At 39.0% G+C, this 26,684-nt stretch overlaps 1 protein-coding gene across 3 annotated transcripts in view; it reads right to left on the bottom strand.

The window, feature by feature from the left end:
- AKAP6 (A-kinase anchoring protein 6) overlaps positions 1-26,684 on the bottom strand; it is a 258,465-nt gene that overhangs the window by 151,419 nt on the left and 80,362 nt on the right. For all 3 annotated transcript variants that reach the window (XM_059473668.1, XM_059473670.1, XM_059473669.1), the window contains exons 4-5: positions 23,216-25,000; positions 1,520-1,642 (exon numbers count right to left, since the gene is read on the bottom strand). In XM_059473668.1, the coding sequence (XP_059329651.1) occupies positions 1,520-1,642; positions 23,216-25,000 (1,908 nt within the window). The remainder of the gene's footprint in view (positions 1-1,519; positions 1,643-23,215; positions 25,001-26,684) is intronic.

Raw genomic sequence — 26,684 nt, 5'->3', positions numbered from 1 at the left:
TTTCTGAAATCCAAGAAACAAAACTCAGTTATGGTTTTTCAGGTTATGCAGTGAGTTTTTCACTGGATATAGATGCCATAAAATAATTATAATATTATCAAATATAAAATAGAAACGGAACCATTCTTTAGACATTTTACTTCTGTAATGAAGTAAAAAAAATCCCACCTTGCTTCATAACATAATGATCCTGAAAGCATATGAGAATTTCCTTAGCCCAGATACATAGAGGGCAGCTGGGAGCCTAACTACTGACAGGGGAAAGTACAAGTGCCCACATACTCATTTTTCTGGACTACCTCTAGCAATGATGGAGTTGCCTCTGAGCTACTATTCCACATTCCAGTTCTGATATAGATGGGTTTGGCCTCACCTCCCCAAGAACCACATGGAAAAGTTGGAAGTAATTTGTCTGCAAATGAGCTACTGTGCTCCTCCTCATGGAAGAAAGGGGAAAAGGAACTGACTGTGAGAGTTACTCAGCCTGGTGATTGCCCTGCTACCTGGAATATGTTTCTTTTTATCCAGTCAAGAGTGGAAATTGTGATTCTACTCATAAAAGGTTCTCATCAGAAGTTTCATGTTGCAGAGTACAAAGAAAACAAATTGAAGTGACCAATGCCTTTTCTGAGATCTCATCTCACGATGTGCTCTGGGCCTTCAGAGCACCTGTAAACACAATGGGAATCATGGAACTGAGTGTGTCAGAAGGCAAGGCAAAAATCTGAACTCTGCCACAGAAAACAAAATCTGCAACATGAGGAAAAATGAAGTGTCTTCATACCAGATTTGATAGACTAGCACGATGGGCACTTAATCCAGTGACTGCCCATAGGCACTACTACAACAGAAATGTTTAAGAGCAACAGACAGGAGAGCTTTCTGCAAAGCTGAAACCCCAAAGACAGTTTTCAGTTTGGTTTTAACAGTACATGTAGTTGATGTATACTTGATTAATTTAATAATGGTCACTCCAGCATTACGGTAGGGATTAAGAGAACATTTTTTCCTGTAACGCATCACGTGACTTCCTGGGACTGTCAAATCATTTTCTACCATAATATTATCAGAGACTGGAAATGAGGCTGAGCTTTGGGGGTTTATGATCTCATGTGGGCTCAGCTAATGCACTGTTTCATATCACTGGGGTGTCTAGGTCATTGGCTCAGAGTAGTGCTATCACCACATTTTCTTCCATTTCATACTGGTAAGAACCTAAGATCTTGGCAGAAAGAGAGGAAATTTCTTAGTTTAACTTTCTGTACTTTTTTTTTCTTTTTACCAGCTAGAGTAGTTTAATTTTTACAAAGCTATCAGTACATATTTCAAGTACAGAAAATAATTTGTTGGTATCTTCATTAAAATAATTTGTTGGCATTTCCATTAAAATAAACTGCAATGCTGCAAATCTTACATTAAAATATAGACGCACACTAGTAATTATAAAGTAATAATCAAATAAAAAGCACAGCAGAACAGTTCAATTACAGACAGCAATCACAGTATAATCTTGTCCTACCAAGTGTGTCTCCAGGTATAGTTTCAGGCTGTCTGTCTCTGCTTTAGGAGGAGTCCAGTTCTCTGTTGTTTCCATGGCTTCATTTAACCAGTGAATGAATTCATCCAGCTTGCTTACAAACCCCTTTCCATTTAAGAAAAAAGAAATAACAAGTAAAGCATTGGTTAGTAAAATGGCAATGTGAAAAATGTATGCTCAATTTTATTATATTTTTTAGCCAAAAGAGTAAAATTTTACCTCTTACAACCTAAAACAAACAAACAAAACAATTAGAGAGTGGTCTTTTGGTAACTGCATAGCAGAACAATGTTTCTGGGAATAATCCAATGTGATATTTTGGGACAAGACAATGTGGAATCCATATGACTGGATGAAATAGAGAAAACAGCAAAGTTTTAAAGAATATGAGGGAGATATATAAAAAGCTTCATAGAAATTATAATGAAAATTGAGCTTAAGACCTTGCACTGAGCAGATTGGGTTACTATGAGCACTGAATGTTGACAAAAGGGCTGAACAAAGCTGTATTAACAAGATATACACAGCAGATCGAGGGAAGAAATTACTTGTCAGAACTTGGGTGTTGAGATTCCTGTTTTGTTTCATAGCATGAGACTCAGAGAGAGGAAATCAAACAGTAGATGAGGCAGAATATATAGCATTTAATATAAATATTGCTGATTGCATTTGAGCCACACAGATGGTGCTCCAGAGAAGACAGGAGCTCCTGTTTCTCAGGAGCACCATTTATTTCAAGATTAGTACCAATTATATTGTCTGATTAAAAATAGTGCCCCTGAATTTACATGATTGGATGATTCTATCAGCACATACTGAGTACAGATAATTTTACCGAAGTCTTATCCACCACAAAGCAAGAGAGTAAATGGAATAAACTGACCGTGATGTTTATAAGCACCCTGAAAATTAACTCTGAAGAGGAATGTGCATCTATTACAAGTGTTGTAAGACTAGATTAAGTTAGGTCTAATACTGGTTATATTATTAGTCATTAGCTATGAATTTCCAGCATAGTGGGAATTTTAATTTCCAGATGGGTAAAAACTCAGTATATACACTCAGTACACCTCAGTCTCCCTACTCTAGTAAGTGATTTCTGCTAATAATTAGTCCATTCTGAGGGCTAAAAGCAAACTAAGCATAGAACTTTTAAACATTTCTTGAGTGTCTCAGGAGCCCAAAACCTCTTCTCCAAAGTTGCACATGAAACTGGAATTCTAAACAAGACAGAAAAAGGAGTCTGAGCAGTAGGCGCATAGCTATGTTATTTAAAGGGGCAATGGTAATAACTGAGACCAAGCAGAGCCACACTTCCTTCAAAAGTCAAGGTCGAAGAGCCATTTTGATCCAGCACTGGCAAGAATCAGGATCCAGCAACCAACTCTTGAATCCCATGCTTCTAAACCAAAGCTAGAGTCTGGCAGGAAGCTGCAGTGCATACTGCAGGCATGACAGCACCCACTTCAGCACTCAGAGGACTAATTTTTTTATGTGACTGCCCACAAGACCTCAGGATAAGGAGACTATTGCTGTCTCTATTTATGGAGCCCACTATATATCAAACCATTATAAGGAAGCAAACTGGTACTGTGCAGGTTTCATTGTAGGCTATTTTCCAGGGCATTCCAGAAAGAAGGAAAAAAGACTGGGAGAGCAATCCAGTGGCTGTGGTGACTGTGACAACATGCCTTTATTCTGGGGCAAGTAATGAAGGCAACCATATCTGCTGTCTCCCAACAGGCTATCATACCACAGGAGCTATGTTTCCCCATGTCAATCTATGGACAGGGGCAGGAGCAAGATGTTCTCCTTGCTCCATTGCTTACTTTCTTCTAGCTCACAGTAGAGCATGAGATGAGTAGAGCCAGAATGGCAGAGGAGTGGGAGACATGAGCCGAGGAGGAGAAGAGCAGAAGGAGTAAAGTCCTTCTTGTCCCTCCAATAAATCTCTGCCTGCATTTTAGCTATGTGCTGTCCTTGAGAGACAAGGTGATATGGTAAGCAAAAAGAAAAAAAAAAAGGCTCTCTCTTGTACATGCGCCATGTATTTTATGAAGACAGACACGGACAGACACGTATAACATCTGCCGGCAGTACTCAATGTCTGTATGCCTTCAAAAGGGTGCTTGGAAACACTGAAGGCTCGCATCAGTATAAAAAGCAACTATTAGCCACGGAGGTACTTCTGTCCTCTCACAAAACCTGCCTGTGTTGCAACATTTGCTACTTCCCGCTGGTGCTCAGACACTCGCAAGCATCCAGCTCCAGCAGCCTCGTGCGTCCCCTCGCCACCCAGGCCAGGCGGGCCCCAGTGCGGAGCGGGGAATGCCGGGGGCCCCGTCTGGAGGCCCGGACAAAAAAACATAGAGACGGTCTCTTAGAGAGCCACCATGAGGCACCTTATCTCCGAAAGAAGAAAAAGGAAAAGAAAAATAAAAAGAAAAAGAAAAAAAAATGCCGGAAGAGCCAGTGCCACCTGGCACGTTGGGACCGTGGCGGGGGACACTGCGCCCGAGGGGAGCCCGCGGCGGGGGGAGCAGCGGCCGCGGCCAGCCCCGGCGGGCTCTCTTCTGCCAGGCTGCACAAATCACAATAATCCTACCATTTTTCAAATGACGGCTATAAAATTTTATTGAAACCATTCACAAGCGCACATCTGTAGCAGCCGAGGGCGGCGGAGCGCGGGCCGCGGGAAGGGCAGGGCGGGACGGGCGGCGCGGGCCGCCGGCTGAGGGAGCGCCGCGCGCCCGCCCGCGCGCCGTGCCTGGGCCCACAGCGCCACCTCCCGGCGCCGGGACAGCACGGCGGGGACAGCAGCGACGGCACACAACCGAAGGGACACCCCTCTGCGCATACCGGGGCACAAATTACAGACGGTCCGGTTGCAGCTGCTAGAGAGCGTGAGAAATAGAAAATTATTTGTATCGCAAATTGCACGTGAGATTAAATCTCAGCAATGCAGGTCCCACTTCATTCGCCCTGAATTAGTGATCGAAACAATGCCCTCGGATTTTCTTTTTCCCAGCAGTGCCCAGGATTCAGTCCTACTTATTTGAATAGCCTGATGCCCGGGGGAAGGAAGGAGCCGCCCTTGATGAGCCAGCCGCCAGCCCCGCGGCTCCCTGCCCGGAGGGAGCAGCCCCGGCTCGGACACTGAAGCCCGTGCCAGGATCCGATCCCCGAGCCGGCGCCTCGGGAGGGACGGACCCGGCCGGACCCTGAGCGGCCCTTGCTCCTTCCCACAGGCTCCGAGGCTGAGGCCAGTGCCCGCCGCCGGCTGTAGCCCAGCCCTGGCACGAACGACCCGGCTGGGCCGGGCAGCCAAAGGCACAAGCAAACGCCGCCTGCGCTCGCATGCTTAGAGAAGGAGCGGTATCGGAGTCCCATGTAGCCCTGTCACAACTACAGATCCGGATTTTTAATCCTCCTAAGGCTCATAACAGAGTGGAAGCCCAAAACATAACTTATCCCTGACTAAAGGGCCACTCCCCTATGCAGCCTGACCACCACGGAGTCAGTTCTGTGTAATCAAGGTGGCCCGGTTAATTAGAATTCAATTAATGATGTACATGTCGTCAGGGACACAAACAGCATTAGAATAGCTCCTCACCATCTCAAATGTTTCCCAGGATATGTGGGTGGACACAAAACCAGTTCTAAAAAATAATGTGGAAAACATTGTCTTAAAACACAGAAAATCTATTGTGACTGTCTCACAGAGATGTTTTTAAAAACAGATTACGAGATGAATTATATTAAAACAAAGGATAGGCAATCCTAAAAAGATAATCCTAAACCCCAGTCCAGGAATATTCAGTGAAAGAAATAAATTCACAGGATGGCAAACTTTAACCAATGGAGATTTTTTTTTCTCTGCATTTAACAAGATATTCATAAAAACACTTTACATCCCTTTCTAGACACTTCTTACCTTTCTGCCTTTTAAAATTGAGATTATATTTTTCTTTCTCTAGATATTTTTCTTCATAATTTTAAGATGGGAAAAAGGAAGATGTTTCAACAGGTAAAAACTTCAGTAAAGGTATGCTGATTTTTCCTGTGTAAGGGTCTGATCTACACAGCATCAAACAACAATGAAAATACTGTCAAATCTACCCAGTTTGCATTTGGTAGAAATTTACAGGAAATTAAAGCATTGTATTTTCCATCCCAATTTACTGGAAGTTGAAAACTCACAGCTGGCTACACTGAATCCAAAAATTACTGTACAATTCCTCAGAGAGAATCGAAGGGAACAGAACAGAAAAAAGACACACCAATATAATCCAGTCTCTGCCTTTAGAGCAGCTGGTTCAGTTTTGCAAATATAATAGTTTCGCACTGTGCTAGCAAGCTAGACATAAAAACTTGAGCTCCTACAGCATAAAATTGTTCTTAGTCTACACTACTTAGTAGAGAAACAAATGTTTCTGGTTGTTATTGGATGATTTGTAGCTGCTTCTGTAGTAAAGTTTGAAGATAATGATAAAGCCATACCTCACGTGGGAAATTCTTAAACATTGGGCTTTAAAACCTTCAGCTTTCCATTTTGTTTCATGACAATTTTACAAATTCTCCAAGGGGGAAGAAGAAAGTCCTGATCACACACCCCTGAAAAAAAGCTAGAGCAAAAATGGCTTCATTTGAAATTTAGTACATAGAAAGCTGGGGGTTTTTGTGGTCTAATTCTATTTTCTCTGGATGGGTAAGAATGAAAAAGACATTTCTAAGTATGGGGGGGAGAGAGCTTAACTCAGTGTATCTGCTTAATTATCTTATAAAATGAAAATATACTTAATTCAATTGTTCTGCACAATTAAGGAATTAATTAATTAACTGAAGTATTAAATATAAATTTGATGGGATTTAACAAAATATCATGACACTTTCTTATTAATGACCAGAACACTCAAATTTTTTAAATCACCAGAATGAGAATTCATTTGCTGAGTCATGCAAAGGCATGCTCAGAGGCCAAAGGCATGCACGGATATTGGGCTGAGGAAGGATGTGCCTGGAATTGTGCCTCCTGCCCTTGTTCTGTTAAACATAAGGGCATACAGAAGATACAGACGCCCCACCTGCGGCGCAGGGCTGCAGGGCTCTCTACACCCAGTACAGCTGCACAAAAGATCTTGGTTTAGGCAGCCTGGTTTAGTCTGGCACGTGGAGTAACAGAGCAGGAGAGCAGCTGTGGTGCTGTGCCACCAGTGGAAGAGACCCTGGAGCATGGGGGCAAGGCCTCCAGAGGTGGAACAAGTCTCACATGCAATTTGCTACGTTTAATAGGCCTGTGTATGTGTTCTATCCCAAATGTTTTTAATGGACACAGAAGTAGGTAGCCTTTGGCAACCAAGCAGTTTGTGCCTGACTCTATCCCTTCCTCCTGTTTGATGGATTCTGATTTAGATATTTCTCCCTAATCAGGATGACTGCTCAGCACACCTCACTGCTCACTACCTGCACCCCACTACTGCCTCTTGGCATGGACCAGGATTTCCTCACTCCCTGTATTTCTACAACTTCTACAGTCCCCTCCTAAGCTTTCCCACTGAATTTCAGAAGTTCACCCCATCTCTGGTCAAAGACCATCCATCCTCTTTTAGAAATATATCTCCACTAACTTTCCACTTCATAGTTTGCAGTAACAGACCTGGCAATGATATTAATGTCACCAAATGAGTCAATCAAATAAGTTTTGGTATCTGGTCATAGCTATGCTTCTGGAGTTGGTGGGACAGCCGATGTTCATGGTTTAAAAGGACAAAATAGAGCCCGGGAGAAATATTATGGGCTGCCAGCAAAATAAGAAGGAGTTGATCTAACTAAACTTCTGGTAACAACTAGAAAGCTAGTGATAACTATTGAAGTGCTTATGAGATTATAGAAAGGCTCCAGCTCCTGATGATATCTTTGCATGTTCTCATACTTGTCAGGGGTGTTGCTCAGACACCTTTTCATTGGGTTGCAATTTTCTGAGCAGCACACAACTAAGACCTCCCAGAAAAGCTTTACTATCACAGTCATGAAAAAACTCAGTTGGCTATCGAGTCACTTAAAACTATGCACACATGCTCTCAGCTATGTTACCACCACTTCTTGCACTAGAACTTTTAGAGTTTCCTAACTTCATGGCAGTGGTTTAATTTTACTTTTACATTACAAGCTCTCCTTTTTTTTCTCCTTGGTCAGATAGGAAAGTAAACAGTTCTGGTGTTCAATAATTTTAGCACTTCAAATGATCTCATTTAGACTTTGAAGTTCAGCTTTCATTAATTGAATGGAATAGGAAAAGAGGCAGTATCTATCTCAGCTGCAGCTATCACTTTACAACTCCAGCTTTTATTGGACCACATTTAGAATGGAAGTAAACCAAAGCCCAGTTCTGTAGTTTTGAGCTTTAGTCCAAAAGAACATTTAGGGCTACCAAAAAACAGAAAGTGGAAACATGTAACCTTTTTTAAGTGTTCTTACACTAAAAACAGGAGTATTTTATATGGATTTAGTAGATTTTTTAATATGGGATTCCTTTAGATGGGGAATTTGGATATACACATTTAAGGAAATGCATAGACCGAAATTAATATTGCCAAAATTATGCCATAAAACAGAGGAAGCAACTGCACCCAACTAACACCATTATGAAAAGTTTTACGGTACTGATCCTAGATCAAATTTTGGGTTTCCATTTTAAGGAAAAAGAAATGGCATGGGTAGCAAATTTATTTCAATATATTTTGGCCTGTAATTTCAAGCTATGCAATTTTAACACCACTCAATTTATTACTCTTACATTGTCTTTTTACATGTATGCTGGCTTATACTTAAGACACTTTTGCCCATTGCATTTCTAAAAGTACAAAGCCCTTCTAATGACCTAAAATAAGATTAAAATCAGAATAAAAGCAACACTGCAGACCATTAAATGCAAACATTCTAAAATTATCTGACATGATAGCTAAGTCTGATGGTGGAAGGTCTACTCTGTTCCACAAGCCTCAGCGTGGAAGCACTAGACAACAGTGCTTGTTAAATCACTACCCCAGACCTTTTTTCTTTCTACCTTCCCTTTTATTACACAAAGGGAGTTCTCTTCTTAAAAGAATTGGTTATGAGGCTGTGTGCTTAAAAATGAATGCCCAATTTTGTTGCAAGCCAGCAGTGTTGTAAAGTTTGTTCCCAATTTACAAAAAGACTGAGCTCACAGAGGTGTCTGTGTACAAGGATGGGCTGGCTCTTAGGGCACTTCTATCACAGAATACATTAAGAAAACCCTTTGTCTAACCACAAAAGGACTTGCATATTAGTCTCAGGAGGAACACATTCCTGTCCATGGACTTTATTTTCAAAAGGATAAAAGTGTGCTTTCTTCATAGGCAAAGGTAAGGCAAAGAAATCCAGGTACTCAAGAGGATGAGGCTGCAACAAACTGCCACGGTCAATTTAATTGGAGGTAGAGCCAGAAGCAACAATAAAACCATTAGCAATACAGATGTTAGGGATCCCAAAGGAACCAAGATGCCACAATGGAAAATATTCTTTGTGTGATATTGTCAAGATTCTGTGACAGGCAGTGACCTCACAGAAACATAAAACTGACCAAACACATCCATAGGATGGAAATACTTAACATGCGGTTCAGGATGTATTCACAAACTATTCTGAAATACAGCTTGGAGGCTGTCTCCTAAAGAAGTGCTACATTTACTCAATAACCACAGTTTATCAGAATGTGTGCCTTAAATGCTCCCTCCAAAGTGGTTAAAGATCAAATACTTTTCTTAGTGGACATCTATGTAAAGACATAACAACTTTTATATATTGCCTACTTCTATATAATGTCATTTCAAGGACTGTTTAATTACACAAATCTTTCCTGAGTGCCACCTCTAGGCTTTGTGCCCACCTACCACACACAGAAATTATTATTAAATGCATTTTATCTAATGGGCATCTATTGAATAGGCCATGAATTAAATAGTTATGGAACTTTCTGTTCCATAACCACAGGATAGTCAATGGCTCATTATTTTTCCTGGGTTTAGAGTCCAAGCTATTTTTCCATACTGTATTCTGACTATAGCAGGAATAGCAAAAAATATGTTTAATTTCTCAATTTCCTAAAGCCTTCTAGGTAAAAGAACCACAAACATAAAGATAGGATTTGCTTTAAAAGCATGAAAAGTGAAGAGAAACATGTGAAGTGTTACTTTTTAATCCAATAAAAACAGCTGTATTTGACAACGGTGCATCCAATTGTGCAACAGAAAGTTCACCGCCCCAATGGGACTATTGACTTTGTTTCTGCTTTTGGACAAAAAGCAGGTTATGGTAATCCAAATATTAAAAATCACTCTTTAATGTATCTCTGTAGATACTCAAACTTTTCCATGATGCTAAAAACATAATTTTTTCTTTACCCTATACATTGTCTTAAGGTGAAGGTCTACTTTCTCTTTAAAAGTACTACCACCACAAATCCTTCACTGCTGTTGGAAACTTGCAAGATGTAAAAAAGGGATTCTCAGTTCCCGCAGATTCACCGTGAAGCAAAGATAGATATGGCAAAACTAAGCCAATGCTGCCAGAGAACACTGTTCTAATTCTTAGATTAGCAGAGAAGATTCCAACATCACTGGTAACATTTCCCTCAGGCTTTTGAAGGATCAGTGAACACCCAGAACCACAGAAACAAAATCCATGGGCTGGAAGGACAGTGCTGGGGAGAAGCATGTAGCCATGAGGCCAAGAGAGCTGTGCACAGGAATGCAGTACAGCAGCATAGGAAAAGCCAGTGTCATTGTGGCTTTGCATGGGTTGAAGAGCAAGGTGGACTGGCAGAGAGAAGGAAGCGGAAAGCCAGGAACACCTGATTCTTACATCATTTACAGAATCCTCTGGTAGGAACTGAACAGCAGTATGGGCTGGTTGTAAACCTCCAGAGATGCCATCTGCTCTGATGGCAATGGCTGCTGGCATCTCTTCGTGCTGACGTGGCCATGCGTCCCACCTGAGATGCAACATTAACAGGAACAGAGCCAGACAAAGTTCCTGCATTCATTCAGGTGAGGATTGAGGTCACACTGAGAAAATATGGGCGCTGTACCTCAAAAGCAGTGTGAGGTTCAAAGCACTCCTGGGGACTGAGTAAATAAATGAGCACATCCTTCGTGGTACAGAGAAATCCTACATCTGCATTCACATTCTGGATGACAGACACTAATTCTGTTTATCTGCATCCTAAGTTATCATGCCCACTACTTGGAATTCCAGTTATTTTCAAAGCAGGGCAGTGAGCATGAGCCCTCTGGTGGAGGCAGGATGTGCCTCCTGCCAGCGCTGCTGGGCCACCGAGGAGAGTGGGAGGGACTCTGACCAAAACACATCCCTGTACACAGACAAGCTTTATCTCCACTGGCTTATGCAGGCACACAGGTATCAGCTAAAAAAGCAAATACTTTCCACTGTTCTAATCAGCACTGGCTCCTATCAGAAACCCTCTACAGTGTGGATCTGTAATGAAATATTTTCAGCATTCAACTTGTTTAGCATTCTGAAGGTGGGAGAAATTGCTGGGGTACCCTGGAAAAAGGTTCCTTAGGAAACAATATTGACACTATGGAGTGAGTAGTATAAGCACCAGAAAGGAGAAACCCATGAGTTGAAGGAGACCAAGAGCCCTGCAAATGAGACAGAAACAGAATGAACAGACTATAAGGAAACGGGGCATATGCAGGGAGAAAAATGAAGGAGGAGAAAGTACAACGAAAAGAAAAAAATAGCTATTTTATACTTAGTTTTTTTAAAAAAGGAAGTGTGATAGTCTTTGGCAATAAAACAGGCAGGCAGAAGCTCTGAGTTAAAAGTGGAACAGTCAGAAATCAGATATTGAGTGATCTGAGTCATGTACAAACTCCTGAAGGATCATACAAGTCTGGTCTTCAAAGTTAATCATACTACTAGGATTGACATATAGTTTCTAAAAATATATTTATTTACAAAGAGCAATGTCTTTTATTGGTCACGTCTCACAGAAACTCTCCTTGCTCTTAAAACAACTTTTTTTCTGAGTAATTTCTTTTCTACATAAAATTCAGGAGGTCAAAGCAGCATTAAGGAAACAAAGAAAGATACCCAAAGCATCTAATACAGAATAAGTTTTGTCTTATGTATCATAGCATCCAATACACTAAACTAAAGCCTTTTTAGCTGATACTTTTTATGTGATCCTGTCTAAGTCAAAGACTTAACATATCTAGAGATCAGTTAAGACATGTGAATGTTTTTAGGTCACATATTCTTGTTTCACTCGGTAAACTAGGGAGAAAGAATGTCTCCAGAAATTTGTAGCCAAGGATGAGAACAGCAAATGAATCTGCCTGAGCCACAAAAGATGATATCAGTAATTCCCAGAAAGAGAGACTTCAGCTCTGCAGCAGCAGCTGGGAGGAGTGTGTGGATTCTGAAGGGACCACGAGCACAGCAGAGGAGAGGGGCTGTCTTTGGTAAAAATGCCAGACACCAAAATGAGCTATTAAGTAGTGTATAAAGGATAGTAGCACAAAGCTGTAGTAAATTCACATCCACTTTACAGTCCCAAATTCCTTTTTTTTTTCTTTTGTGCACTCTAAACTAGAATAGAAAATGTAGAAGTTAGTTCAGGACCTCTTGTTTGAAAGTACATATTTATTATTTATTCTACAGGTCCTAGAATCTATTCTACAGGACCAAAAATCATGTCTCCTGAAAACATGTCTCCACTGTTCCCTTTCTTTCAATTTGAAATGTTTGTCACTCAGAAACATAGATCCAAGCTCTAATGATAATGAAAGTTTCTAAATAAGATGTTAATTTTCAGCAAATTTAGGACTTCGCCTGATGCTTTGTAAAGTGCTGCCGATATAACTATGGATGTTGAAGAAACTTAGAGTGATGTAAGGGTACTTGGAAGTACTGCATTTCCTCTTCATGTAATTATTTTAAATGTTGTGTTGACAACATAATTTATTTTCAGATTTTTTACCGCTAATGTATATATTGATTATGAGATGAACTGCATCCAAAAGACGAACTAATCTCCATTTACAACTTTGTCCATATTACATCCTTTATGTAACAGATTAATATAAAGCTTTATTATGCTCTGAAAAATAGGCAGTTATGGATGGCCATCATTCCTTGGTTTACATACCCTGAGTGTTTGGGCTTCAGAGGGTGGACTGGGGGTGGAACGCCCTTGAGCAGCTGCTATTCCCAGCTGATGGTCAGCTGCTACCTTGCACGTGCATGTTGGGCACTGGAGGACACTCAATTTGAGCCATGGAGGCACCTCCCCTAACTGGTCCCAACATTTATTTCCTCTTTGATCTCACAGTTGCTAGAAATGCTTGTTCCCTGAGCATGTAATTCCTTGAAAGGTACAGGATATACACACACCATGTTATGCCTGTAGCCTGAAGTCTGAGTGGAATGATGTCAATTAAACAATGCTTTGTGAATTTCCAAAAATGCTACATTTTCACAAAGAATAAATCACATTAAAATAATGAAATTAGCCAGATTTTATACTCTTACATCATAGCACAAAATTAATTCCATGGGATTTTCAGTGCCTTTTGAATGAAAGTTATGTTCATTATTTTTACAAAAAAATTTTAGTAAGTTAGCCAGTAAGTGACAAAGAAAGGGATAAAGAAAGCAAGCCACTATGTTTTTGACCCGATGGTCACAAAGCCAGGGCCAACACTGTTTATTTAGATAATATTACTCTAGTTCTCTCTTTTAACATTAAATTTGTTGGGACAAAATACATAGCAAAAATTTTCTTGGAGACTACACTAGAACAAAAATCATATTAACAAGGAGGAAATGTTCTAGATTATGATTTATTTGTTCTCCGAGTTTCTAACAACCGCGTTTGTAAAGTTGTGCGGGGCTCATTCATTTGAGAAGGAAATCAAAAAGCTGTGAAAGAAGTGCAGTAAGCAGTTTTGGCCTCAAGAGGGCAATATATCACCACGTCTGAAAATTTTCGAAAAAAAAGGAAAAAAACCACTTTTTACTAAAATAGAACAGATGCTGTTCGCTTGTGGGCAAGTGCTAAATATATTGACCTCTGCTGTATCACTGACATGACTTAAGATATAATGACCACCATTCCTTTTCGAAATCAGAACGTTTAATTCAGCATTTCCTATTTTTCAAGGCTAATTGGTTAGAAGAGGTTAAGTCTGTCACCTCACAAGAGATATTGTAATTCTTTGACCCATGAACTTGTTTTGCAGTTAAGATTTCTGAATTTTTAAAAAGGGAAATTGTGATTGCCACTCTTTGCTAAATATGGCAACAGTAAGGAGAGATTAAGATTCACCACCTCTTCTCTTTACTCCATTATTATTCCTCTGGTTTCCTCATTTAGCCTCCTGTTATGCACCCGGTTCCTGTTCACCTGCAGTCTCCAAAGAAATCCTGTCACTATTAGTTCCTCCATTAACTTCTATTCATTTGCTTCCTAATTCATCAACTTTGCATTTTAGAAAGCTTCTTTTTTTAGTCATCTCTAGGGGGCCTTCTTCTACACCCTCTTCAGACCCTAATTCTGAACATTTTTTATCCCCAGAGTTGGACATATTTATGGAACAAAGTTTTAAAAAACTCTCGGTACTTGTTTCCTTTTACCTTTTCATTTTTAATTGCAGAATTGCAGAAGCTTTTCTGGTTTTTTACACATTTGCTTTTTATCCCCTGGCTTTCTCTACCTCAACAAAGCTGCAAGAGATCTGAACTACAATACATGACCCTAGTTTGGACATACCTGAGACATTTTTAGGTTAGCTGCTATAATTGTCTTGTAGCTAATGGTGCAACAGATGATTTTAAATTACCCTGGGTGTCTTCAGTCATATATAGCTCAGTGAGGAAGCATTCATGTAGTCACATGCTGGCATCAGCAGAGAAAAAGCACTTAGTAATATTAAGTTACTGTGACTTGAACATCTACACTGTCTACTACCAAAAAATCTGTCTGCTTAGTGGTTCTTCCAATGTTAGCCTGGAGAGACTCCAAACACTGGCAAAGGAAACCAGAAGCAAATCCAGCTCTTGTTTGAGAAAACCTTACTTGACCTGAATCTAAGTCAGTGATCAAAATAACAATTTAGGAAAATTCAGATACAACCCCAGTTTGATACAGGAAGAATACCTCAGCTGTTTGTGAGGTTTATCTCTGCTCGAAAACCTGAAGCAAAGACAAGAAAACTATTTTTTGCCCTTTTGGTTACTTTCAAAATGAATAAAGAAAAACTGCATAAGCACACAGGCAGTCTGAAACAAGCCTCTGAGAGACAGTTTCCTGACCATATTTACCACAAATTATATTCACTGTGATGCCTAATGATGACAATGATTTGAGAGTCAGCATGATTTAATGGTTCATTCCTGATCATAAGATACTGGAAAGGATGAAGGAAAGAAAACTAGTTGCTGTCAAAATACATAAAGACACACAAGAAGAAAAAGATATGAAGAGATTTTGAGAAGTTATGCAATAATCTTATGTAAGTGGATTTGATCTTTCCTTTCAGGTTAATCCTCTCAAGACCCTTGCTCATTTGTCTTGCTCTGACTCATCTCTAGCATGTACACATTTTAAGGCAATGATGTGTTAACAGTAGATAGACTGGAATTTGATTTAGGTGAAAATTAGCAGCAATGTATTATTTAAAAAATTAAATATTTAGAATAGAGCATAGTGATTTTTGTATATTGTATGCTTCTCGAATATCCTGTACTTCCTCACAGAAGATACATTATACATGTGTACCATAGAGACTAAGTATATTATGTAACGTAATGTTGTAAGCTAGACTGTAAAACATTGTGAAAGGCATATCCCTATGAATGTAAAAGGGAGTGAACATTCTCTCTCACCCCTTTGTATTTACAATTTTTAAGGAAATATTAGTAACCATAATTTCAAATGTAATAGTTTTCTGTTTAATAAAGGAGGCACTTCAAGGAGCCGTAAAAACAATACAGTAAGTAGGTAACAGGAGAGATCTGAAGTTATCTCAAATTCTTCCCAATGAACCAATCTTCTTCCCAGCACCTATAAGACACAGTCACAGATGACTCAATCATAGAAAATCCTTCTTAAACCACCACGCTCACACTGAAATAAATTCCCAATAGCAATTTGACTCTGTTTTGAAAGCTTTCAAACCTGCTTCAGTGATTTCTGCATGTCTTTCTCTGTCTTCATGAGAAAACTTTTGCACCAAACAATCGCAGACAACAGAGCTTCAGTGTACTGATAGAAACAAGTATAGCATAAGATCGCCTTGAACTCTCCAGTGATTCATTGTCCAAACTACAGCTGTGTCCCTGTTGAATCTGGAGCTCTGTTGGCTATCCAGGTAAGTCACCTGGCACCCACTGCTCACCTTCCTGCCTATCCTTGGCTACAGTGAGAGCAAGTTCACCTCTTGCAGTCTTAGTCTTCCATCTCTCCACCTTCAACCCTTTTACACCCTTTACCCTAATAGCAGAGATCCACAGATCCTCAAACAATATCAAGAAAGTTTCCAGTTCACAAATAAATAATGTGGATTCTCTCATTGTAGCCTGTGGCTACGCTGTGGTATAGATGATTAAAGACATGATTCTGGGTCACAAAGCCAATGGTCACATAAAGCTGACCTGACTGTGTAAGAATGGAAATGGAGGGCTCAGAAACATTTATATAAAAGAAGCTGCTTCTTGGTTCATCTAAGCTGTTCATAGCCATCCCTGTGGTATCTAAATATGTACAAAAAAAGACAGAATTATGAAGCTTTTTACAGTCAGAGGTCTCACATCAGATGTGAGCCAAACATTGGATATAGGCATATCCACTACCACCAGTTCTAAATGCTAGTGAAGACATACCCTCAAAGCAATGCCACTAAAATTATTTGGGAGCAGATTTCTTTCTATTTCTTTCTCTCCCCCTCTCTTGCCTTCCCCCCACCACAAATTATTTGGAATGACTTGCCAAATCCTGAATGCAAAAAATCCCTGATCTAAAACTACTCACTGCCAAATCATTGTGAGGTCTTTACAGTGGAAATTCAAACCATTCTGAACAAGCGAATGCTTCACAAGAGAAATGTTTCATTTAGGAAGCATAATTCCTGCAGTCAGCTGCAGAGTTAAAAATGCAGAATTCTCACAGTTTAGATAGAACTTGCCATTTTTTTGGAAATTGCTGGTTTCAAACATGCTCAAACTATTTCTGGTAAAGCAAATGCCAAAGAAAAGTGACTGTACTTGGCGGAGCTGTTTAAAATTCAAGCAAACTGTTAGGAACTAAGTGTTTTGGAGGAACAGAGGGCTTACTGTATTTCAATATCTTCTAGCAAAGCTCTATTTGTCTGCCTAAATCTGAGAGTTCCATATGTATACAACATTATTGCTTAATAATGTTTTAACCAGCTTGAAGGCTTTTGAAGCAGGGGAGCATCATCAGACTCAAAACAGCAAAGCACAAACTTGTCTCTCAGTACAAAATGTGAAGTGACATTTTCAATTATGCTGCACCAAGCAGCAAGACTGCTGAGAAGACTGCAGAGCTGCCAAGGAATTTCTGGATCTGATACCTCTTTCATTTACTGTTTTTTATAAACTGGTCATCAACCAAAAGAAGTATTTCAATCTAAATTGTATGAAGCAGTGTAAGTAAGATTCAGAAATGAACAGATTTTGGCAAGCATACTGTTAGGAAAACTATGAAAAGCCATTTTTTTAAAGGAGCAAATACTAGAAGCACCAAGTTATTGAAAGCAAGAGATATAAGGGGAGCACTACAACACTTTAAAAATTCTTTATCTGGTAATTCAAAGAAGCCAGGTCAGTGCCATGTTGATTATGTTTGCTTTTTTGCTCCTATTCTGACATTACTGATTTCAGTTCCATGTTTCTCTTTGTTGCTAGGCTTCATCAGAGTTGTCAGTTCCTATTTGTTTTTCACTACCTTATCCCCACAGCTCAAACTGCATTTGACTTCTCTGCAAGTTTTTCCCTCTTATCACCTCCAAAATTTCCCCTACAGCAGTCCAGCTTCTCCCTTACCTAACTGGTGAGTTTTCAGTCCACTCTCTGTCCATAAGGAACTCTGTCCCCTTTCAACCTAAACAAATTATTTCTCCTCTGTTAAAAAATGGTTGGAGAGCTGACACAAACTGGCTCTCCACTACTCAAATGGACTTCCAGCCACATCTCCATACCAAACTTGCTCTACCAATCCATTAAGCACTTTATTTGTTAAGATATGATATTGCACTCTCCTCTACAGGCTGCACTGATCCTTGGGACCCCCTTAACAGGAAAGTTATTCTCATCACTACAGTTTAAAACAGGGGTCTTAGATCTCCGCTCTCCTGGGGCATCCTGGGCTCAGGAGGGGTAAACGGTTAGAGAAGGGTGAGGGGCTCCCTGCCTGGGTCCTGGAAGGCAGTAAAATTTTTATCCATCTCTTTGCTATAGGAACCCTGGGTCATGCTGTAACTGACAGCTGAAAAACTCATAGATCAGCATTATTTTATCTCCTTATCACAACCACAAGGTGGGTTGCTAAGGCTGACTGGGCAACAGACAAAATATGGAGTCAATAGAGTTCAGGACAAGTTTATGAAACGTCATGTACTGAAAATATGGGATCAATCGATATCAAATTGCTTCTTGCAGAGGAAGTACAACTGCCTCTTTTAAAAATTGAGCCTGTGATAAAACAAGCTATAAATCTATATAACAACAAAAACAAACAAACAACAAAAAAAAAATAGCAGTTTGCTCCATTCAATTAACCCAGAGGCCTACAAAGCAAACACATCTTCACTTAAATGAAGTGCCTTGCAAATGGTTAGAAATGTAAATTTTAATAGTGCCCTCTGAAAACAAGTAGATGGAATTATCAATGACCACATATTACAGCACAAGGATATCAGTATAGTCAATTTAGTATCCATTTCTGGAAAAAGATAAAACTGCCTGAACAAGGTTACTTTATTGTTATTGTATTTTATTCACATAAAATGATTGAAAAATAAACAAAGTGCCATTAGATCAATTCAAAATAAGTTTTTGCTCCCAATTGAAATATTTAAGTTTGCACATAAAAATGGGGGTGAAACCCAATTATTCACATGATTTTAAGGAAAACAGCTTTCTTACAGAAACAAACCTTGAAGCATTCTCAAACTGATACTCTGAAGTCCTAGTGTCACATATGAGAAGTGGCAAAGAGCCAAATTCTTACAGCAAAGAACTCTATTGGCATTATCTGTGAGAATGCTGCTTTTATAGCTGTTCCCTTTTTAGCTACTGTAACAGAAACTATACAGCCTATTCTGCATTCTAAAATTCATTTGAGGCAGCTCCTAAAAGCTGGACTAAAACAATGAGAGGAACTTTGAGAATTTGTTATCACTCCTTTTCACATTTAACTCCAAAAAATAATTTCTGAAACATAAAAGTAACAGTCTCATAAATTGTTTTGCACTCCAGAATAAAGGTGCCCATTACTAAGGGTACAAAATACATGTGCCAGAGGGTTACCTCCAGTAGAAGACAAAATATGACAAGATTATGCAATATTTATTGCAAAGCAAGAAAGTGGCCCTATGTAAAAGCAAATGGGGCTGTAGAGCAGAGTTCTATCTGTAGACAGACAGGAATATTAACGGGATGATAATGCCCATGCAAGGACATCAACCTAATTTGCAAGTATGAAAAATAACAATTTGTCAGTTTCTGCCCATGACTATAATTTCTATAACTAAGGAATTATTAATTTTTAATGCTTAAGCATATTTTCAACAATTTACCTTCATTGATATATTACTAGATTTATACTAATTCAAAATTATTCCCATAATAATCATAATAAAATACCAAAATTTCCTTGTTTTTCCTATTACCTAGCTAAAATATTACTTTCAATGATTTTGAGGCTTCCTGTTGTTTCTAAGTTGTCATAACCTCAAAATGAAAGACTAAGTTATTTTCGTTTTGCTTACAATCTTAATAAATAAAATACATCATGCTAGACATTTGCAGCAGTACAACTGGATTGGATTACTAATGGGCATAATATGCTTCTTCTGTCCTCAAAATTAAGTTTACCTTTCAGATCTGACTTCTTCAGCACAAAACTGCTGCTAACAAAAGCAGTACTGAATTATTGCTAAGACATATATTTGTGAAATTAGGAAGTTCCTTTTTGAGTAGGATACATGTTCTTAAGTAGCAGAATTAACACAAGAGCCAATTTACAATAATTGAAAAAAGCAATGACACGTTTTTGATTCTTGTCTTAGGGAATTGGGAAGCAGGAGATCTAGTAAAAGAAAGAACTTAATTGTGATATAGGTGTGGTATTTTTCCTTAGATTCCTCTTTGTCCACAAGATTTCATAGCAGCTCATAAAGGAGGCATTTTCTGTTTTCTTATCACTTATGTCAAACTAAAGTATCTCAGCAAGGCATCATATTGTCACTAAGGCAGGATTTACCATGGTCAGAGCTTTTGAAAAAGTGAAAAATTGGTTTTTAACTAGTCTTACAAGAAGATTTAATAACTAGTAATAATAGAAAAACTTGGGTAAATAAGCAGCTTGGGGAAAACTTATATTTCTTTAAAAGAGTTTAATTTCTATTAAGTATTTCAAAAATTTTCACCTGGTTATTTTTATTCACTATTCAGGAAGCACATTTTGTGAAATATGAAACTTATGTGCTGCTTTTAAGCTGATGGAATACTGAGCTCTCTCTTCCTAGCAGTCCTCTTTGCATCTGCTTTTCTTTCTGTTTTAAGCCCTTCTTTTACTATGAGCCAAACGCACTTCATGAGATTATTTCCAAATTCCACATTAACACTTTCCAAACATTCATCACAACCAGAAACACTGAGAAATTGTAGAAAATGCAGTGTCAGCAGCAATCAAGCTCCTCAAGGACAAGAGCAGCAGCTTGAGTCAGCAGCTGGAAGGGTTTACCCTGGCCACACAACAGCTACCCACTCTTAATTGCTGTCACAAGCTCAATCCACTTTCCAGAGGAGGTGAGGAAAGGATGGAGATGTTACAGCTGATTCTTACTGCTCCATTCTGGTAGGATTGAACTGCAGCTGCAAGGACTCACACAAAGACAGACGGCCCCTCAAAAGACAATTACCTTTTCAAAAAGTTTGATAAAAATAAAGATGGTGATTTGAGAGTATGATACAAGAAGTTTCTCTGCCACCTGTGTTGTGCCAAAAGGAAGTCAGCATCTAGTGGAAGGCACTGGTCCCCAGACCAACAATCCCATTCTTAAACAGGCTCTTGCAGTGTCATTTGAAAGGCAGCATCTTATGTATTCACGAGGAGCTTTGATGGGCTTTGTTGCTTGCACAGAATGAAGGGCTCTGTATCTGTCAGCTTCAGCTGGACTAATTTTCAACTCTACACAGACTCCAGGACAGAAACAACTTGCACTTACTAAGACAGTTCTTTCTTACAAAGAGTCTTTCTTACAAAGACTCGAGGATGAGCCCTACCCATGAAGACAGAGGGAGAAGTTTGCATCATTACACACTGCCCTTTACAGCTGACACGTGTTGCACCCTCATTTGTTTAAGCAGAAATTTCTCTTTCTTTATTTTCTACCCCTACTTTATATTCAAATATCTCTAGCTCAACTATTTCCCTACTAGTCATAATACTTCCCATGCCTTCAAAAGTTATAGAAACTGTGCTTGGTAAGAAGGACTTTCTGGCCATATAAAACTAGTCCTATATTGCAGATATCAGATTTGGCATTTAGACCAACATAACCCTTTAACACATGTTAAAGCATTTTGAAATCCAATAGAGATTGAGCTTTCTATTTCTGAAAACTTAAATGCTGTTGAGGATGGACATGAAATGTTTTGAGGCAAAGAGTTCTCTGCAATGGCCAGGAAGACAAATTAATCAGAAAACTGAAAGAAACATTTACTGTGAATGTAATCTAAGAATTATATTAGTGAGACAGCTAGATCTTTATTTGATTATTCATTCAAATTCACCTCACTTTCCAAAGTTTATCTTTATTCTCAAAAAAACTTAGTGAAGTCCCATCTCATCTGAAGTTTAATGGAATAGTATACAATTATTGCTCTAGCATATTGCACTAATACACTGCTATTATTTAAGAAGGATTATATAAGTTAATAAAAATAAAGTGATGCTTAGTTCCACCAACACAGGAGGGAAAATAATCACTGCAAGGGAAGAGAACTAATTAAAAAGAAATGTTGCTATTATACCTAATTTGACAGGAATCAAGATTCCTATTCTTGGACTAAAGCAAATCATTTTAATGAACAAAATAGGCAGATGATATCAAGTATAATTTCATTCAAATACAGCAAAGATCCCTCATTCTCTAATTTTATTTTACCTTTCCTACAAAAAATACCCATGTACCCAATCCTGGCAAAGAGAAGTGCTGTTGGTAAAATAATGTTTTACCAAGTTTAAGGGCATTGATGTAAGTAAAATAATATAGGCAAATCCTATTTAGTTAAAGTTAAGTTCAATCTGTTGTTGTTATCTTATTGTATTTCATATTTCTGGAGTCCCATCTTAAAGTCCATACCTTCTTGATGGTCCTATTATGCAGCTCCTCTCTGCAGCACAGTTCCTCATGGCTTCCATAGGGGCTCCTCCTGGGCTCTCGACCCAACCCCCTTTTATCCCAGAGCCCTTCATGAGCTACATCTGCTACCCAACCAAGGATCCCACAGCTGTAGCTCATCCAGAGCAACAGGACCCACCTATCTAATACATAGGACTCTCACTACATATATATATTCATAAGGACTCCTTTATAACAATACATATATTCAGGCCCCTACATTTCCCCCCTTTTCTTTTAACAATTTCTCAATTACACAGTTACAATATCCATATCTGTCCCAGCTCTCAGGCTGCCACAGCTCTCAGCTGTCCTATCTTCCACTGTCCCAGCTCTCCGGCTGCCACAGCTCTCAGCTGTCCTATCTTCCACAGCTCTTCAGGCTGCTACACCTATCTTCCACAGCTCTTCAGGCTGCTACAGCTCTCAGGCTGTCCTATTTTCCACAGCTCTTCAGGCTGCATACCTCCATCACGTCGGGGTCACCAATTATTGTTGTTATCTTATTGTATTTCATATTTCTGGAGTCCCATCTTAAAGTCTATACCTTCTTGATGGTCCTATTATGCAGCTCCTCTCTGCAGCACAGTTCCTCATGGCTTCCATAGGGGCTCCTCCTGGGCTCTCGACCCAACCCCCTTTTATCCCAGAGCCCTTCATGAGCTACAGCTGCTACCCAACCAAGGATCCCACAGCTGTAGCTCATCCAGAGCAACAGGACCCACCTATCTAATACATAGGACTCTCACTACATATATATATTCATAAGGACTCCTTTATAACAATACATATATTCAGGCCCCTACATCAATCCATTATAATTACAATAATTGCTGCTCGTCTCTACTCCCAGCAGTCACTTGAGAAGATGATTTTCAGCATTAGAAGAAAACAAAAAAGCAGCCTTATCCCTGCCAGCATCTCCATCTCCACACATAGGCTTCTCAAGAACATAGTAAAAGAATATAGATTATTGCCTTACCTCAATTTTTTCCCATATGGCTTCATAATTCTCTTGATGTTGTATATCTTGCATCAGTTGATGAATTAAAGCTGATTTATTTGAAGGAGAAGTCTCATTCCCTGTGGGCTGAGTGGCAGCAGTCCTTTCTGACTTTTCTTCAATGTATTTTTTAATGCAAGATACAGGCATACAAAGATCTTCATCAGAGGGAATATCACTGAGAGGCCCAGATTCAATACTGTCACCTAAGGAGGATACTATATCACTTGAAGAACTTGGTGAAATTCTACCCCTTTTTTTGTGCTTTTTTGTCTGATATGTTGGATACATTTCTGAATCTGAGTTCATTTCTGACAGCTCCCAGTCATCAATGTTTTGAATGGTTTCTCTTCTGGGCTTTTGGGGCAGCAACTTTGTCAAATTTTCAAGTTTTAAAGCTAATACTTCAGTCTGTTTGAGATGTGAAGGAAGTGCTAAATACTCATCAGATCCATACCACACCTCGCTGTCCTTAGTGGTTTTTTGAGTGTCATGTGGTGTTGAAGATAAGCTTTTATTTTTCTTCCTTCTCAGCAGAAGAGGGGATGAGCTGGAAAGCTCAGAACCAGCTGAAGAAGCACTGTTTTGGCTGTGCACTGGGGAGCTGAAGGGCTCAGTTTTACCTTGTGATTGCCCATTTGGATCTCTCTGGTTACAAGAATCTGAGGATGCAGAAGAATCTGTTTCTGTCTCCTCCAGAGACTTAGAGCTATGAGAAGTAATTCCATTCTGCACAGAACACCCTCCTTTTTTGACCTGGGTTGATGGAGCTGTTTTACACATACTTCCAGGTGTTCTGTCAGTTTTCAGTTTCTCTGGAGAATCACGAGACTTCTTGTGTTTTGATTTTTCTTTACTGTTGTAGAAAGTACACTTTCCTAGAATTATGGGACTGTCTTTAAAGTGATTATTTATTGTGTACTCAAGATTCTTATCACTTATTGTATTTAAGCAATCGTATGACTGACTAACTGCAGATGGACTGTTAGTATAGGGAGGCTGTAAAGCTAGGCAAAGCTTGGACCTGTCTGGTGGATCTAACAATGAGGGTGTACTTCTACTCATTTCATTTTTAACTATTTGAGAGAATTGCCTTTTTAAATCGTTGGCTTCTATGTACTCTTTAAACACATCATCTTTCAGAAACAGACCTCTTTTTGGCAATGTAGGCTGCGTAGGAGAGTCTTCATTATAGTTAAAGCAGTCTCTTATGGACCTCTTAGGCGTTGAATTTTCACAGTGAGAGTGTTTGATATTTTCACCAGTGTGCTGTGGAGGATTGCACTCTGGATTCTTTGATATGGAAACTGCTTTGCTGTCAGTAGGTAAACCACCATTTTCAGAGGAAGGTTCTTTAGAAAGAGAGGAATTTCCAGAAGGAGATGCTAGTGAAAGATCATGTGATGCTTTCTTGTCTTTGGTTTCTTCTCCATCTTCTGCTGAAAGAGGTACATGATTTTCTTTCTCCTTCAAAGCTTCATTACACTGGGAAGCAATGGAATCTGTTGCTACTGCAAGTAAACCCACACTTCTGATAAGTCCTGGAAATTCCTTATCCATCTCACTGTAGTTCCACGATTCAAATGATTTTGCTTTCCCTTGACTGGAAGTCATGTCATCCAGAGCACCAAGCAAATCCTCACTAGGACTGTAGTCAGATAGTTCAAATGCAGTAATACCACAATCCAGGGACAAGTAATTTTGAGAACATTTGATGGTTAACTGTCCAGAATCATCAACTTCAGTTAAAGAGTCAAGACGATCCTGAAACACACAAAGAAATGGTTTGGGTTTTTTTTGGAATATTAATTTTCATATACAGAAAACACAAAGTACTGAAACAAAAAACAATTCCTGTGTTTCACTGCCTAACATTTAGAGAAGGGTTCATCACTGACCTGTCTCTTTTTGCCCTGTAATAAGCTAACCATTCTGAAGTATTTGGGAATTAAAAATGGCAGTAAATTGAAAAATGCTTCATTTCAGTCTGGTAGAGCAAGTTACCTAAAACAGCAACTCACTTTGGTGTTGGTATTTTCCTCATTTAATTCTGCTTTCAGTTCTACATACTGAGTAGGTGGGGATTCTGAAATTCTATGCAGCAGACTTGAAGTATTTCCTGTGTTGACTACATCAAACAGGAGGGAGGGTACCTTGGGGGCAGCTGAGTGTACCAGTCTCCTTGTTAATCCTGTTTTCTCAAAAATCCATGCTGTTCTACCATCTTTCAGTTGATTGGCAGAATGTTTTTTCCAAGCATCATGTAGCAATGATGGACATTTGTTCCCATAATTATAAGATAGAGACTGGTAATTACATTTCCCCTTTTTTTTTGTAGTATTATCACCTGAAAATTTATTTGCCAAATATTTAGAGCTCAAATGAAGAATGGCACAAGGAAAAGAAACTATAATGTTAAGCCTCCAGACTGACATGCTCTCTTGTCAATATTTTCTCAATGGAAGTCCTTCAATCTCGGAAAAATGGACATAGCCAGAGGAGACCATCTCTGGTGGCAAATGAGATTTTAAGATCAAAGTAAAATTAATGCTTATAAATATTTTGGTCTCTTTTGAAGGACAGTAAAAAAATCTGATGAGATTAAGATCCAAAACTGCATGATAAAAAGCATTCACAGCAAAATTATATTTTGTATACAGTGTAAAGCATATTTTCAGTAGATCTTCTAATATACAAGACTTTTGCTTATAGAGACTACTTTTAAAAAATAACATGAAGGGGAGAAATTAATGTTCTAGGATTCTAATTTTACATGCCTAAAGCAGTATACTGGTCTTTCTTACCAGGTTTGTTCTCATAATAGTTTTTTGTATCAAACTCTGAGTATCTTCAATAGGTTTATGTCTGAATTATTCTCTGGAATAACTTGTTTCACTACACTGCCCAAATCCATAGTTTAAAGACCCATAGCATCATGTTGAAGAAGGCGCAGTAACCATGTAATCTCTCCAAATCACAATAAACTACGTGGATTTGGTCTGAACAGGAATCCTGTTGATAAAGAAGGCTATTGTTTGCCAATGCCTATAAAAACATACAATATCTGAGCCCTGTACTCCATCCACACCCCCCCCTTTACTTAAAGTAAAAACAGGATAAAATCCTCCAGATAAAAATATTTATTGAAAAAAAATTACTAGAAGAGTATTAGCCAGAGTCTTGGATACTGAATGTATCTCTTCTTTAGCAAATTCTATCCAGATGTAGATCCCAAGCCACAAATTTGGCATTGTCAACAGCTCAGAATAAAAAGGGGAATTGTCTATAAATCTGTCAAATTTATATATTGGAGCTGCATTTGTTAAGGAAAACAGTGACTAAACAAGCTGCATTGTCCGTCTAATCTCAGGAAATTATTAGAAACTGTAAAACCATATATAAATCAAAACCTTTCCAATGCCCCAAAGGCCTTTATTTTTTCTGAATA

The sequence above is a fragment of the Ammospiza nelsoni genome, chromosome 6 (assembly GCF_027579445.1).
Source record: "Ammospiza nelsoni isolate bAmmNel1 chromosome 6, bAmmNel1.pri, whole genome shotgun sequence".
Lineage (NCBI taxonomy): Eukaryota > Metazoa > Chordata > Aves > Passeriformes > Passerellidae > Ammospiza > Ammospiza nelsoni.
This window is presented reverse-complemented; position numbering and strand designations above follow the sequence as displayed.